This window comes from Gymnoscopelus braueri (genome assembly GCF_963280865.1).
Source record: "Gymnoscopelus braueri genome assembly, chromosome: 16".
Lineage (NCBI taxonomy): Eukaryota > Metazoa > Chordata > Actinopteri > Myctophiformes > Myctophidae > Gymnoscopelus > Gymnoscopelus braueri.
The window spans coordinates 8,905,097-8,922,255 of record NC_137616.1 but is presented as its reverse complement, the minus strand read 5'-3'; the positions used below and the strand labels follow the sequence as shown (position 1 = coordinate 8,922,255).

Here is a 17,159-nt window from a genome sequence, read left to right as displayed (position 1 = left end):
ATTTTTGAAAAATCTTGAAAATGTGTGTATATCTTTGAAATATATACATTTTTAAAGCGAACATTTTTAACTCAAATCTTTGCTTCTGGGGGTCCCTGGCACGAAACATTTTCAGATGGGGGTCCACGGCCAAATGTATATCAATTTAGGGGTCCTTGGCATGAAAATGGTTGAAAACCACTGTTCTAAATGGCAGTGGTTCACAAACTTTTTAGCTCAAGAGTCTTGAGGCTTGGGTCCCGCCTCCCGGGGAGACATCAAATTTCTCTTTTGGTCTTGACTCAAGACTCTTTTGGGTCTTGAGTGTTGGGACTCAAGACCCAAAAGAGAAATTTGATGTCTCCCCTTGACTCAAGACCCAAAAGAGAAATGTGATGTCTCCCCGGAATCATACGAGGAAGTAAAATGTATAATAAGCAAGAGAGGAAACACGGCCGCAATAAATGGATCCAGGGAGAAAGCGTGGCAAAGTATTGCCGACAAGTCGTCCAAAAATATATACAATTTATATCCAAGTCCATAAATATATAATTCAGTTAGGCTTAAACATGAGGAGTGTATAGTGAATATTGGAATTGTCGCCAACTAATCTACAATGCGATAGCCTATTATATGCGCCATGCATGCTCAGGAATGTGTCAAAAACTAAAAAATCTCCATGAATTCAAGGCTTCATGGAGTGTGTAATTGATAAAAAATAAGTAATTTTTGGGAGAACTCTTCTTTTAAGTGTCTTGTTCAGGGACACTTTGACACATTGCTGAGGCCTGGGATCGAACCTGGGACTTCACTACATTGCAGTATTGATACTTTTACTTAAGTAAAACATTTGAGTACTTTTTCCACCACTGGAGCCAGGTACAAACTTGGGGGAAAAAAAGACTGGTGCAAGATCTTCTTGCACCATTGAAGCATGCAAGGTATGACAACCAAGGTGAGGAGCATGGAGGCAGCCCACCTCCCTCCTCACGCTCTCTTTTAGCTCCGGTGGGAGAGGGAGCCCAGCTCCAGAGGGAGCAGCTTAAAAGAAATATACGTATTAAGCAAAGTTACTTTTTTATTTGATCTTTTGGGATTTCCTTTTTTTTTTTATTCTTTTGTGATTTCCTATTAACTTTACGTTCTTTTCTCCAATAGTTTCATATCAGAATTGTACCCAAGTACAGTACTTGAGTAAATGAACTTAGTTACTTTCCACCACTGAGTACAAGTATAAAGTATTGAAAAATGGAAATACTCAAGTAAAGAGGACCTCAAAATTCAATCCCGGAATGCATCTGTAATTTTAGATTTATAGCAAAATACGTTTTTCAGAAAATGTAGGATTTAAAAGGCATTTTTAGAATGGGCCTCAGGTCTAAATGGGTTAAATGCACTTAGTCACTTTCCTAAAGATCTGGCATCAATAAATGTACTGTAGCTTCAGCAAGGTGTACATCCCACATGCAAAGCAAACACACAAAGGTATGTAATCATAGATTTTTTTTATTGTCATTATGTTGAACACCTCATTATAAAATCCTGTTTGAATACAATGGCCAGCTGTGTTGCGTCTCCATTAAGGTCATTAAATGCTCTTCCACATCCAGGGACAACAGAGAGATGATAAAACTTCCAGGTATGAACTTAAGGGCCAAACTGCCAATAGTTTAATGCCTTTCAAGCCTAAGTTGGTTACAATCATGGTTTGATTTATAAAGAAAACAAAACAAATCTAACCCTGGTTACAATAACCTAACCTTTATCCACTTAAACCCTCTAGACTTGGTAAACAGGACCGGAGTTCGCTCTGTACACCAAATCTCTTGGCCAAAAATAGCCGATTTACAAGCCACCACGACGCATCAAGCTTGTAGATCGACTATTTTTGGCAAATGTTCCCCAGAACATGGATATAGTGGGGGACGCGTTGCGATGCGTCGTGAGTTTGCAGATCAACACTTTTTTTTAGCTAATGTTCCCCCATAATATGGATGCTGGGGTTCAAGTGGTTAAATGAATCCAAACCTTAAAACAGATGTGTGAACGATCGTTTGGGCATCATCTGCTTTTTTTTTTTATTCTAGCAGCTTTTGGACAGTTTGACCAGAAAGTGAAAACAGACAGAGACAGTTGCTGATGGTGCAGGGGTGTCAAACTAGAGGCCTGGGGGGCATTGGGGGGGCCAATCCAGAACAGGGGGATGATTTCAGAGAAAGAAGATTTCAATTTATTAAGAGCAGTTGTGTAGCCTACATTTACCATTATTCTAATTAGGTCTACATTTGTTTCTGCTAATGTTTGATTTAAGGGAAAGGGGAGGGACTACCAAGACAGCATCATTCTTGTATTCATCTCCCATCACAACTTTCGCATAGCCTACAAAGACACCTGTCATAAAACTAATGCTCGTTAGATAATCTTTTTCATAAGAAACAAACTTTGTAAAGTGAAAGTTTTTTGTAGTTATTGCTGGGACTGCGACTCATGAGGGGCACGGAGGCAACGAACGCTGTTGAGAGCGCGCATGCACAACTGATCCTGGCCCGCATGAAGTCACATTTTGCCCTTTTCCGGCCTGCGACCTAAAATTAAGTTTCACACCCCTCTATAACATACTCATGGAGGGACAACAGCTTCCCATCCCTCATTCAACAGTCACATGTTTAAGCCTGAATTATACTTCATCATAAGACGGTGTTGTGCGCTGAAAATAGCCGATCTACAAGCTCTGAACGTGGCGCTTTGTGAACTTGTTGAAACCGCTATTTCCGGCGCGCGACACCGTCATACGACTAAGCAGAAATTAAGCACTAGAAGCACACTGACTGACAGACAGCACAGACATAAAACATGAAATGGAGACGTGGAGATCTGATCGTGTAAAAACCTTTCCTCAAAACATGCTGTGAACGGCAAGGTAAAAGCAATTAATCAAAAAGTACCAAACTACAGATTTCCTTCACTGATTTTGATGGCATGCGGCTGGATGTCTTATAACATAAAAAATAATTTACAGTTAAATCTTATTTAGTGATCTAAAAGATAAAAACAAAAACAAAAAACAAAGAAACATAAGTCTACTATTATTTTGGTCAATATATAGAACCTTTGAAACATTAAATGTCATCATTAGTAGATAGCAAAAATATACAAACCAAGATAAAATACCCTTTTAATATCCCATATACAGTATAAATATCAAACTATAGGCATGATTTGATGCTACTGTATAGCAATATTAAACATAAATGGAAGTCGTCCAAATATAATGGAGAAAAAACAAAACTACATACATTTCTCTGCATGTTTCATATAACCGTCACCGCTTTCTGAGTGGTCCGTTTTGGGGAAGAAAAACATAACAAAATAAAAACAAGCATTGTCCTTTTTCTAACTTTCACAACGAATAAGAAAACGTCAAAAAACAAAAAGAACAAGGCTTTGATTAACATAATTCTATGTGCGTCATGGAAATAAGAATACGATTTATTTTTTGGCTATTCCCACTACTTTTATCATCACACCTCTGGTTAAAAAAGCCTCGGTGGTTTGGTCTGAAACCAAACAGGTTCATGTTACAATCATGAAACAAGAAATACGATTGGTTGCTCTAGAGGAAGGGAGTTTTTTTGGCACTAAGGTTTTGGAAAGCCCTGCACACTGACAGACCGTATTACAGGAGTTTGTCTGTGAGGGTTACGCTTCATTGTCATCCATCGCGTGACACTGGCGTCCTACTAAGTATAGAACTGGAGGATAAGGACAAAATATCACAATATTTTTGACCAAATACCTTGATATTGACGATAATATACATTCTCTTATTAATCTTTCAAAAAAAATAGTGAAACTAGCCGATCTACAAGATCGGCTATGTGGATATGTCTTTTCAAACTTTTGTCGTCAGTTTTTGAAAAGTATAAAATTAGGGCTATAAGTGATTTAAACCAGGAAAAAAAGACAACACTTTAGGCCATATCATGATATTACAAAATCCCAGACAATATCTAGTCTCATATATTACGATATGGAAATAATATTGATACGCTGTTGTGCCCAGCCCTAACAAGAGTATAAATTAGGCTTCAAGTGGTGATGAATGTCTGCCACTGTCCTTATACTGCTCCAGTCGTGTGTGTGTGTGTGTGTGTGTGTGTGTGTGTGTGTGTGTGTCACATGGACGTGTGACTGATGCATGTTTATGCAATGAACTTCCAGTCCCTGTGTGTGTGTGTGTGTGTGTGTGTGTGTGTGTGTGTGTGTGTGTGTGTGTGTGTGTGTGTGTGTGTGTGTGTGTGTGTGTGTGTGTGTGTGTGTGTGAGAGAGGGGTGACCATTCAGAAAGGGTGCGAGGCTGCAGCTCCAGCCTCTTTATAAAGCCTCGAACTCGTCGATCCTCTGCTTCGTGTTGCCCTGCCTGATCTGTCGCAGGGTTTTGTACTTGTCTCGGCCGGCGCGCACGTTCTCCGAGTGCAGCAGGTCGTTCTGGGTCTTCATGGACTCGTCGCGGGCCTGTGCCAGCTCTGAGGTCAGCGCCTGGACGGAGAGAGGAGGCAAAAGGGAAAAGGAGTCAGGCCAACCAAAACCATCCCTGTGCTCGCATTCCTTCGTCGTCCCGCTCTCATCAATGGACCCTTCTCACGGCGGACACTTTGTCGCGTCATAGATGGTAAACATGGCTGAAGGTAATGACACATGCAACCCTAGCGTCCCTAATCTGAGCATGTAGTAGCACGCACCTTCGGCCAACGAAGTAGGATTTACTAAGTGGTTTAAAGTTGTACTGTATGTCCGTTGTCTCTCTGTCTATGCTCTACCATACGGATTGGTTAAAAAAACTTTTTTTTCATACAGATTGGTTAAAATAACCTTTTATTCATTCAAATAAGTGCCAGATTGTAGCTTTAATTAGGGGTCCGTTTCATTTAGGTGTTACTGTGTGCCAGCATGGACAGCTCCTGTACAGAACTTCAAGTTCACACACACACACACACACACACACACACACACACACACACACACACACACACACACACACACACACACACACACACACACACACACACACACACACACACACACACACACACATATCCTGGTGGCCTTTCCAGGTTAGGTATCATCAAGGTGTTGTAAAGTACCCTTCTGCCATGTAGTGGCTCTTCTATTAGTCCATGAGCCAGAGCCCCAAAATTGAGCAATTATTATCGAAAGAGTGGGCAAAACCAAACCTATATTAAATTGTTCGGAGGGTCAATACGAGTAAATAAATGTATGATAACCTCACCACAGGAGCAGCTTTTTCATGGTTATCACACATTTTGTAATTTTCCCCATACGTACACGACAGGTCAAAAAATGACAAAATTTTAAAAAGAGTTATCATAATGAAACTTTCTGAGTTGATTACTTACATGAAGACGATGATTTATCGTATTACAAGTTTTCTGAAATTGTATATTTAAATATGCAAATTAGGCATTAGAAAATATGCCCAAATTTGCATAACTTTCCAGAATCAACATTGGACAAAGCCAGAGTCGACATACTTATTTCATTTTGTTAAGATGTTGGAGTCAAAGGTTTTCAACGAGGGAATATTCAATATCTGGCTCGATTTTGGGCCTCTGGCTCATGGACTAAATGCCTAATTTGCATATTTAAATATACAATTTCAGAAAACTTGTAATACGATAAATCATCGTCTTCATGTAAGTAATCAACTCAGAAAGTTTCATTATGATAACTCTTTTTTAAATTTTGTCATTTTTTGACCTGTCGTGTACGTATGGGGAAAATTACAAAATGTGTGATAACCATGAAAAAGCTGCTCCTGTGGTGAGGTTATCATACATTTATTTACTCGTATTGACCCTCCGAACAATTTAATATAGGTTTGGTTTTGCCCACTCTTTCGATAATAATTGCTCAATTTTGGGGCTCTGGCTCATGGACTATATTATGTAACTGCAGTGTGCGCTCTTCACATCCAACAGCAGGCTCCATTCAAGCTCTTAATGGCACTTGGACTTTTGACTTAAATTTTAAAGGTCAAAGATTCGATTTTTGCCCGATTCTTTCGATTTCTATACATTTTTGTGAAAGCCCTAATAATTATGTGTGCATACATATACAATAACATGATGGATAAAATGTGTAAACACAGTAATCACAAAATTAAAATACCCCACTGGAATTATTTAGTTGCCTTTTCTACTGTACTGAAAATATGATTACAGGAACCAAACGAGATCTAAGGATTATTTTGTCGCCATCTGACAGAAACCTCTTATCTCCATATTTAACCATATATTCTTTTGTAAATTAATGCCCTACTTCGCCACACTACAGAGTCACACAAAAGCAGCAAAAATAGCCGATCTACAAGCTTGTAGATCGTCTATTTTCGCTATTTTGGAATTTCAATCCTGAAAAGTAACGGTTTCGGACATATGAGGTTTCCACCCGACAGCCACTGCCACTAGGGTCCTCGTCTCCTCACCATGAGCTGCTTCTGGACGCGTTCGTTCTTCTCGGCCTCGGTGACGCGGTCCTCCTCGTTGCGGTGGTCGTTGAACTCGCCGCTCTGCCAGTCGGCGCTGTGCGTGCTGGCGTTGGACTCGCTGTCGTTGTCGTCGTCGTTCTCCACGTCCAGGTGGTCGTACATGGGCGGGGGAGGGGGCGGGGGCGGCGCCGTCATCACCATGTGGAGCTCCTCCTTAGTCTTCATCAGGTCATCCTGAGCCTCCCTGGCCTGAGAGACAAGAAGACAGTAGAATGACGTTATTGTCGTCGTGCAACAAAATGTATTATCTTTTTTTTTTGCCCACGATTTTTGTAACCCATTTTTTCACCCAGTGCCAATGCCTAAGCCAGGGTTCCCCAATAGGCGGCCCGCGGCCCATTTGCGGCCCGCGAGAGGCAACTGTCCGGCCCGCGACAACTCCCGTCATGAAAAATAAATAAATAATAATACTTTTTTTTTTTTTTTTTTTGAGTATCTGTATTACTGTTCAAGCAGACTAACAAACACATCTGTAAGTAAATTGTTGATTCTGGACTTATTTAGATTTTCAGTATGTACAACTGGCTGCTGTTGATCTGTATTACTTTTCAAGCAGACTTATTTTGTTTCAAGAGTGCATTTTTTCCTTGTGTGACCCTCAACACAGGATTTAAGAATCCCAGGCCTAAAATAACAGTGTCAAATTAGCATAATGCCCCTGGCCCTCGGCTTGGTACCCGAGACATAATTTGGCCCTTGGGGAAAAGTAATTGGGGAACCCTGGCCTAAGCTGTAATCCTGGGTGCTACTCTCCCTTTTCCGACCTGGGGAGAGCCCCGAACTGAGCTCATGCTTCCTTCAATGCACGAGGAGTGAGCAGGCCGCTGCTTATCACCTGACAGTGGGGAGTTTCCCCGTTAGGACGTAGCGCGTGGAAGGAACACGTTATTCAAACCAGTTCCTTTCCCCTCCATCAGGTGCCTCGGCTGACCAGGGGGAGGCAGTATAGAGACCAGGATTACAGCATGTTTTTTGTGAGGGTGCCTACTGCCTACCCTAGGGGACACGGGGAGAACATGCAAACTCCACACAGAAAAGCCCTTTCGCCAACCCCACCAAGAGTATGGGCACTGATGACACGGAGGAGAGGACACGACCCCGGCGGGAATCGAACCAAGGAACTTCTGTGAGGCGACAGCGCTCCCGACTGCGCTACCGACTGCACCACCGTGCACCCACAAAATTTATTATCTTAACTATTTATTAGCCAACAACATTTGTTAGCTCATTGATCAGTTCTTTTTGGGTAAGTCAGTGGTTCTAAAAGTGGGGTCCGGGGACTCCCTGGTGTCCTTGAGAGGGTTCCGGGAGGTCCTCGGCAAAATGAGCAGTTAGTTTAGCCACCTTAATCCGATTTTATACTTTGGCCATTTTCGAAACATTTTGAAAATCTTAGAAAATGGGTGAATAATTGAATAAAACGTTTGAGAACCACTGATACATCTAGATGTCAAGTCAAACTATAACAGGGTCAGAATGATGAAGGTCAGAGGATGTGTGGGGGTACCGCAAACTGTACAGGAAAATAGGGCATGTGAGAACGCCTCTCCTACTGCACAAATGCTGTCTTTTATATTGTGAGCTTGTAGATCTTTTTTTTGTGTGTGTCCGGTCACTGACTGCGTGGCATAACATAAAGCAAGGCCCACCTATGTACCTTTCAAGCAGGCGTGATTCAGCCAATGGAGATTTTGTTTTGTTTTGAGTTTGGACTCCTGGGGGCGGGGTTTGCCAACCTGTCCTGTACCTTACCAAATCACACCCCCCTGACACCCCCACACATACAACCCCACACATATACTCTGACACCCCCACACATACAACCCCACACATATACTCTGACACCCCCATACATACCCACTGACAGCCCCACACACACACACGCCGTGACACCCCCACACACACACACCCTCATTCTTGGTGGAATAGTCGAGTACAGAACTTGCTACTCACGTGAGACATGACAGTATAGACTACTGAGACTAGGCATTTGGTGATGAGAATTATCAATATAGCTTCCATGATCCATCCAGCTGCAGGCTGGCAGACGGCTGTAACTTAATCCATTGAAATAAAAAAGGAACGGATGGTTTTCTGCTGAGGAAACCGCAGTGAAAGCGACCAATTCCAGAATAATACCATTACCATGTTCACAGTGATGCGGGGGTTAACAGAGCTGCTCCTGCAGTCTAAAATCTCCTCATTCCACTCCAAACATAATCTTAAATATCAACTCGCTCGTTCTTTTTTTCTAAACGGCCCCTTAATTGGAACATAATGTGTGGTGGTGCACTCTCTCTCTCACTATTAAAGTAAGCTCTCTCTACCCAACAGACAGACAGAGAGAGAGAGTGTCTGTATGGCCATTCATTGTCGAGTGACCATCAGTTTATATTGAGAGAGGGACCGTCACACCCCAGGTGAATGAAATTATCCCCTGCCAGCAATTACTAACAGACTAGCGTATTTCAACAGTTGGCAAACGGATGCACAAGACGGTTATCTCCATCAATTTAGAAACTCTTTCAGTATATGTATGTGGGGGTGTCAGGGGGTATGTGTGTGGGGGTGTCAGGGGGTATGTGTGTGGGGGTGTCAAGGGGTATGTGTGGGGGTGTCAGGGGGTATGTATGGGGGTCTTACTCTGTGTTGCCATGTGTCCGCCTCCTCTTCTTTGCGTCTCTTGGCTTCCTCCAGCAGGGCGATCCTGGCCGTGTGCTCTGCAAGCTCTGCAGCCTGATACACAGCAACACAACCACACACACAACGCAATCACACAAAACGCACACAACAACACAAACACACAATCGTCAGACTGTACTTCTGTTACCAAAACGAGAATCCAGGATTGTGTTTGTTCTGTGTGAGAATGTGTCACTCAAAATAGGGGTGAAACAAATAATCAATCGACAGAGAATGTTATAAAATGATAATTAACCCATTAAGACCTGAGGCAGATTCTACAAATGTCTTCTAAATCCTTACTGTTTTCTGAAACGGTAAAGTATGTTGCTAAGTGTGGTGCTCAAACTTTTTCATGTCAAGGGCCACCAAAATTAAATGTATTTGGCCGTGGACCCCCATCTCAAAATAGTCTGTTCCAGGAACCCCCAGAAGCAAATCTTTAAGTTAAAAAAAAATAGTAGATCTACAAGCTCATAGTGCGGCACGCTATGGGCTTGTACATCTGCTATTTTTGATTAGCCAAAGTATAAAATAATGGTTAAAGTAAGGTTACACAGATGCTTTCCCGGTCTTAATGGGTTAAGTAATCAATGATAATGATAATAAATGTTATTTGTGTAGCACGTGCAACTTTCCAAACAAAGTTCCAAAGTGCTGCACAGAGCAAGGTTAAAAACAACAGACAACAAAGCAAAATCAAAAAACTGTTTGATTAAACAAATAAAAACATATGAGTGTGTACAATCATATGTAAAACAATTAGGACAAACACTGGTGTAGAGGTATGTTTGTGTCATCATGTCAAGTCATCAGTTTAGTGACATTATTGTGTGTGTAATTATAATACTGTATGTGCCCTTTCGTCATCTTTCCGCCGCCTGTAAGGAACGGCTCAACAAGCTCAAAAGGTGAGCGGGTTCATTCTGCTCATTCCAGTTGAACGCCACAACAATACGATACCTTTCACCAGCTAGCTTAGCGCTAACTAAACACAGCCACCAAATTAAACAGTGCAGCTGCTTTTGGTGAGTGAGTGTGGGTGTTGGCGTGCGCGCGTGTGTGTGTGTACTTGTACTGCTATCCTTGTGAGGGCCAAATGTCCTCACAAGTATAGTAGAATTTGAGAAATAGACCATTTTCCTGATCCGCACAAGAAGAGAAATGGTGGTTTTATGGTTAAAACAGATTTGGGGGGGGGGGGGTTAGGTTAACAATTAGGAAAATATTTTTTGGAGTTTTCCCTACTTTAAACTGTGCGTGTGCGTGCGTGCGTGCGTGCGTGCGTGCGTGCGTGCGTGCGTGTGTGTGTGTGTGTCGTCTGAGATGTACACGTTACACAATAGCACAAAGCTGAGGCGCTGACGCCCGCTGGGTCGTGACGCCGCCCTAGTGAAAGGTGTTCAACTGGAAAATCGGTTGCTGAGTAAAATAAATACTCAAGTTTGTTGCATGATGCTGCAGCTATGATGCAAGCTGTGAATTTTAGGTGAAATTGTTGCCTCTCGTCTCCATATTTGAACTTTTTTCCCGTAAATTAACGCCCTACTTTATCATACTACAGCGTCACACAAAAGCATCAAAAGCAGCAGATCTACAAGCTCAAAACGCAGTGCGTACAATGCATTTTTAGCTTGTGGATCTGCTACTTTTGCTACTTTAGAATTTGGAATCCTTTGACACATGAGGTTTCCGGAATAGTGAATCGTGATGTACAGCTCAAATATTTAAACACAAACCTATTAATTGTTAAATGTACGGTACAATAACTGAATCAATTCCTACAGAATCTTAAAAGTAGGTGGAAGTGATATATTTTGGTACAAAACAAAAAGTGTTTTGTTAAAAAGTGAAGGCCGAATGATAGTAATCATTGATATATAGTGTTTGTTCAGTAACAGGGGTCTCCCTGTCTTTCAAGCTCTTTAGTAAAACAGTACATATCACATTGATTTTTTGCATTTTTCCATTTTTTTCATCACTTCCAATTTGACGTGTTCATCCCGTGTCCTGCATTAAAATCGCTCTCTTGATTGGAAGAATTAGTATCCTTACCTGAACAAACACACATAGCAATGATTACTATCAGAATATAGAGCTATTTAACACTTATTTTGAGCATGTTATTATAGGTGAAAGTTTTCCCCCCAAAACATATAAAAATACCAGATTTACAAGCTCACTTCGCGATGCGTTGTGAGCTTGTAGATCTGTTATTTTTTATCATTTTTGGTTGAATGGGTTGGGAGGGCATGGTGGGTTTTGCGTCTGGCCTCCCGAAAGCAAATTCCAGTGTTTTGACTGTGAAGTTAAAAAGCTCTTCATCCAGTTTTTATTGCTTTGACAGTTAGAATGAAGGAGGGAGCTAGGCTGGGCCCACCCCAGGCTGCTGTGGGTGGTCCACAGAGGGGGGGCGGGGTAGGGGGGGTGATTTAGTAGGGGGGTGGCCAGTCTGGAGTAAATTGGGTGCGGTCCCACTGGGGGACAAAGTGGTTTTGTCTGGTAGTGAAGTGGTCTGCCACTGCCCAGCTTTTCACAATGTTCCACACAGCAACATGGCTGTGTGGCTACAGACCAGGGTCAAATAATAATAACTCTAAGCATGTTGTCATGTTAAAAAGTTATTTTGTCTCTTCTCCAGGCTGTTTCTGTGTCTGGCACTATTAAATGAAGCACACCCGAAGCAGTTAACCACATGAACCCCTAGCTACACTATAGTGTCCCTATTCTGGGGGTGTATATTCGCCGAAAATAGCCGATCTACATGCTCACAACGCATTGTGAGCTTGTAGATCTGCTATTTTTGGCAAAGAGATTTGGGTATAGAGGGAAACAATTAGGGGGGCCTGCCTACTAGACACCAAAGGGACACCGGTCAACAAACTATACAGTTTAAGTGGTTAAAGGGCAAGACCACTTTGGTAGAGGTTTGGGTTGTGTAGTTACCTTGCCATGATGTAACTCCAAAGGTGGGCAAGAAATCAAAAATCATTGCTCCATTGATTAGAAATTGATCATTCAAAATATGCTCCTCATTGACTTAAGCACAGTTCACACCTATGCAACACGATCCTAAAACTGCACTGACCTGCAACAGGTTGCAATTAGGCCTGTCACAATTATTACATAATCGCCTAATCGCAACTATTTGAAATAGTCACAATTATTTGAAATAATCACAATTATTTGAAATAATCACAATTATTTGAAATAATCGCAATTGTTTTTGCATAATCGTCATAATCGTTTATGTTGAAAAATGTTCATACATTTTCAAACATTTTCCAAAAATCCAGAAATAAGTTGATCTACAAGCTTACAACGCGTCACTTCGTGACGCGTTGTAAGCTTATAGATCAGCTATTTCAGCTATTTTGGAAATTATTAAATATGTCACTAATTTCTTTGTATATTTAAAGTTATTTGTGCAATTTTCGATTATGAAGCCTTAATGGCAAACAGAAATTAAGATTTTATTTATATGTTACAATGTTCAACAATGCCAAAAACACACGTTAATCACAATTATTTGAGTGACAATGAATCGTCATCTTAAATATTTGTATCGTGACAGCCCTAGTTACAAATAAGTTGCGTTGAGAATCTTTGGAATGGACTGGGCTTTAGATGTTTACCTGGTATCCTTTGAGTCACTACATTGTTCTCTTTGCACTGTATTTATGTGACTATTTACCCTGTTGTTTATAGACCTTTGAGGGTTTGAAAAGCTGAAAGTAGCAGATCTACAAGGTTACTCGGCTTACTCATCTCACACTTGTGAGTCGCTCAGGATAAGAGCGTCTGCTTAACAGCTAAATTATAAAACATTATTATTATCATTATAAAACCAACATAAAAATCATATACTATAGCCAAAGTTGTTTCAGCAGAGAATTACAGTATGAAGTAGGTGGACAGGCTAGGCAGATTAGCCTGGTTCCAGACCATAGACCACGCCCACTCTCTGAGTGAACCGCCTCTCTTGGTCTGGTGTTGTAATGTGAACCAAGGATTTATTCGGTACAAAAATGCATTGTCCAATGAGAGTCGGAGGTGGGGGTGGGTCTAACGACAAGCCAATCAGCGAATATCTGCTAAATAAAGCTGTGCGATGACGTCAGATGTAGGCGGATCCGCAGCTTCACGCAGCTTCAGTATGATAATCAGGCTATAGGCAGATAGCAATGAGCAAACCAGCTGTTGAATTGAGAAAATAATGTGGGAAATGGTGAACAAAAACCTTAGTGTCCCTGATCGCAGAAATCGTGTGTGTGTGTGCAGCACGTGCACGTACGTGCGTGCGTGTGTGCATGTAAAACGGTGGGCATAAATAAGGACATTGTGCTGACCAGCTGTTCCTGTCCCTTCATCTGGTCCTCGGCCTGTCTGGCCAGCTCCTCCTTGGCCAGCAGGGCGGCCTGGCGCTCGGACTCCAGACGCGCCGCCTCGTCCTCCGCCCTCCTCCTCTCCTGCTCCAGGGTCATGGCTCTGCTCAGCTGCTCCTGGAGGTCTGCGTGAAGACAGAGAGATGGACGCTTTATGATAATAAATAATGTCCTACATCAGTGGTTCTTATAACTTTTCAAGGACCCCCATATGAGTGTACAAATGGACCCGCAGTACAAAACAAATAGCGGTACTCTGTGCCGCGCTATGAGCTTGTATATCTGTCCTAATGAAGCTATTGTAAATCGTCGCTGTTGTCGGGTGGGAAGCTCATATGTCCAAAACTGTTACTTTTCAGGATTCATATTCAAAAATAGCAAAAGTAGCAGATCTACAAGCTCAAAACGCGTTGCTTTGCACCTCGTTTCGAGCTTGTAGATCTGCTATTTTTGACGCTTTTGTGTGACGCTGCAGTATGATCAAGTAGGGCCTTAATTTACGAGAAAAAAAAAACACATAAAGTTAGAATATGGAGATAAGAGGTTTCTGCCCGACAGCAATGAAATGTCTCAATGGAAGTGTAGGGAGACCAAGTGCAACCACTACAGATGTACTAGTTATATGGTATTAACATACCATACAGATTGGTTAAAATAATGTTTAACAAAAAATAAGTTCTGAACTTAATGTATCATTATCATTATAATAACACAATTCTGTGAAAGAGAAGCCGCTGTGCTTTGTAAGACCCTACCAGCCAATAAAATAAAACATGGTGCATTAGGACCTGTGAAATAGCATAGACGTAGAACCCTAGCATTTGTAAAAATCAAATCTTTGCTTCTGGAGGTCCCTGGAACAAAATATTTTACAAATGTTCGCTTTAAAAATATATATATTCAAAGTTTTACGATAAAAAAAAAGCAGATCTGCAAGCTTGTAAAATAACGGTTATAGCTCAAATCTAAAATGACACAGATTGCGTTGCCGGATTGAATGGGTTAATACATTTGGTGTAGAGGGGGGAAAAAAAGGGGGGGGGACCAGTCAACTGAAGTATATGGTTGAAATGGTTAACCAGCATCTGCAAGGTGCAATACTAAAAATAAAAACAGGAAACGTGGAAAAACCTGTAATATCACATGTCTGACCTACAACACACATAACATCCACACACACACACACACACACGTTTGTATTACTATACTTGTGGTGAGGACAACAAGATTTTAGGACAGCAATTTCATAAATGCCATTTTTTATGTGTCAAGGCACTGCAATGCATTGTGAGCTTGTAGATTGGCTGTTTTCACAACTCAACACAATGGCGGCTCACAACTAAGAATAGATTCCAACCGTAACCGTTTTTTTTTTTACAATAATAATAAGGACAAGGAAAATCCTACCGTCCTTGTGACTACATTTTGCCCTCAAAAGTATAGCAATCCAAGTACACACACACACACACACACACACACACACACACAGCCTACTATCGAGGCAAGGTAATGGATGAAGCCTCCTACCTTTCTCTGCCTTCTTGGTTTTCTCCTCAAACTGGTAGAGCCTCATCATGAGCTCCTGCTTCTCTCTCTCCATCTGTTCCTTCTCTTTCTCGATGGCCTCTCTTTTCTTCTTCTCGTTCTCCAGCTGGGCCCTGCAGATAACACACACACACACACACACACATATACACACACAATGAGAGCTGACACTGCTTAACGACCACTAAAACAACAAGCACACGCACACGCACACACTCGATCTTTTGTCTTTCCGTGCATTTTGGTTTTCATGAGATGGTATTGTGGACCGTTGGGTCTGAAGAAGCCAGCAGGAATCACGTTAACCACTTAAGCCCTATATACTGTACTTCGCTATACGAAAAATAGCACACAGCGCCATGATGCGACGCTGTGTGAGCTTGAAGATCTGCCATTTTCATAGAAAAGAAATAATACTCTTGAAGACGGATCTTTATAGGCCCATCTGTGCTACAGTATGTTGACCACCCGATGTGTTGGCAATCATTTGCACCTTATTTCTAACCTCACGTATGTGTACCTGCTGCTTATCATGCTATGTGTACGTATGTAGATATTTTTTTGTTTTCTCCTTGCTCTCCCTGTCCCTCCCTTTTTTTCCTTCTTTCCTGAAAAACAACGAAATTATGGAGCTTGCATGGAATTTACACCCACTGATTTACACCTGTAAAGGCGGTGGCACGGTGCCATACCTATACCTTTCATAAAGCCCAGAGAAAGGTCTGGCTGATTCTTCTTTTCTTTTCTTTTTTTAATCAACACCCTTACTTTCAATATTCTAAGTGGTATTCTAATGGGTGACTGACTGCTGCCCCACCTAGTGGTTTATTACAGCAGTGGTTCTCAACCTTTTCAGGCAACGACCCCCCGAAAATAATCATATTTGAACTGGGGACCCCCCCACCCTGACAAGCTCTTGGAATTGTAGGAGTTGTGGCATTACATTTCGTTTGACCCGGTTCTGCAGATAAATATTGTGAAAATAGCTGATCTATAAGCTCACAACGTTTTGCCTTTTTCTATATTATTTGACAATTTGGCCAATATTTGACCAGTTTTATTGTATAGTTTGTTGATTACTTTTGATGCAGTAATGGACTTTTTTCCATTTCACTTCTTTTAATTTTTTTTAGATATTAAAAAGGTCTTAAAAGTCCTTAAATTGTAACTTTACTACTGTCATCTGGTGACCCCCCCTTGGGGGTGCCGACCCACAGGTTGAGAACCACTGGTTTACAGAGGGACTATGTAGTGTTAAGAGACAGATGCAGTGTACAGCCATGAGTTACATCACTGTGTTTGAACAGCTGTGCTGGACAGACACTGTTCAGACAGCTGAGACCAGTAGCTGCAGAGAGCAGCTCTGGGATCACTTTACATTCAATTCAACCATTTGGGGAAGATGTTTTTTCCCCCCTACAAATCGTATAAATATACTGTATGCACAAGGCAAGACAAATATTGATTATTATTGATATTATTTACCTGCATGTAGCAGAGCAAATATTTCATTGAGTACTACACATTTATTTTTTGCATTGAAACCAAAACTTAATGTTTTTCCATTAAGCTGATAATGAGCTATTCCTACAGTGGTGTGTGTGCATGTCTTTCTACACGTTCAAATCTGTAGGGTTCAAGCTAGGGTTAAAGCTACAATCCATACATTCTCCTCTTGAACCTGGCAATGTGCCGATACTCTTTAGCTATATACAGCACATTGGTTGGCTATTCAAAAACAACAGATATAAAAGCTCATAGCGCGTCACTTCGTGGCGATGTTTTTGTAATCGTGAAAATGTGTGCAAATCTAGATATACATTTTTAACTCAAGTCTTGGCTTCTGAGGGTCCCTGGAAGTGGACATGCTATGTGTACAGTACTTATGTAGATATATTTTGTTTGATTTCTCTTTTTTTTGTTCTATTTGCTCCCCCCAGTCTCATCTCTTTCTGGCAATAACAAAAAATTATGGAGCTTGCACAAAAAAAAAACACTTTT

General features: G+C 41.4%; 1 protein-coding gene across 1 annotated transcript in view; it reads right to left on the bottom strand.

Moving 5' to 3' along the window:
• Window positions 1-1,467: 1,467 nt before the first annotated feature.
• The window catches only part of ezrb (ezrin b), a 66,445-nt gene continuing 50,753 nt past the window's right edge, over window positions 1,468-17,159 (bottom strand). The window contains exons 7-11 of the mRNA XM_080452648.1: window positions 15,141-15,271; window positions 13,578-13,738; window positions 9,190-9,282; window positions 6,484-6,735; window positions 1,468-4,517 (exon numbers count right to left, since the gene is read on the bottom strand). Of these exons, the coding sequence (XP_080308774.1) occupies window positions 4,353-4,517; window positions 6,484-6,735; window positions 9,190-9,282; window positions 13,578-13,738; window positions 15,141-15,271 (802 nt within the window). The 3' untranslated portion in view covers window positions 1,468-4,352. The remainder of the gene's footprint in view (window positions 4,518-6,483; window positions 6,736-9,189; window positions 9,283-13,577; window positions 13,739-15,140; window positions 15,272-17,159) is intronic.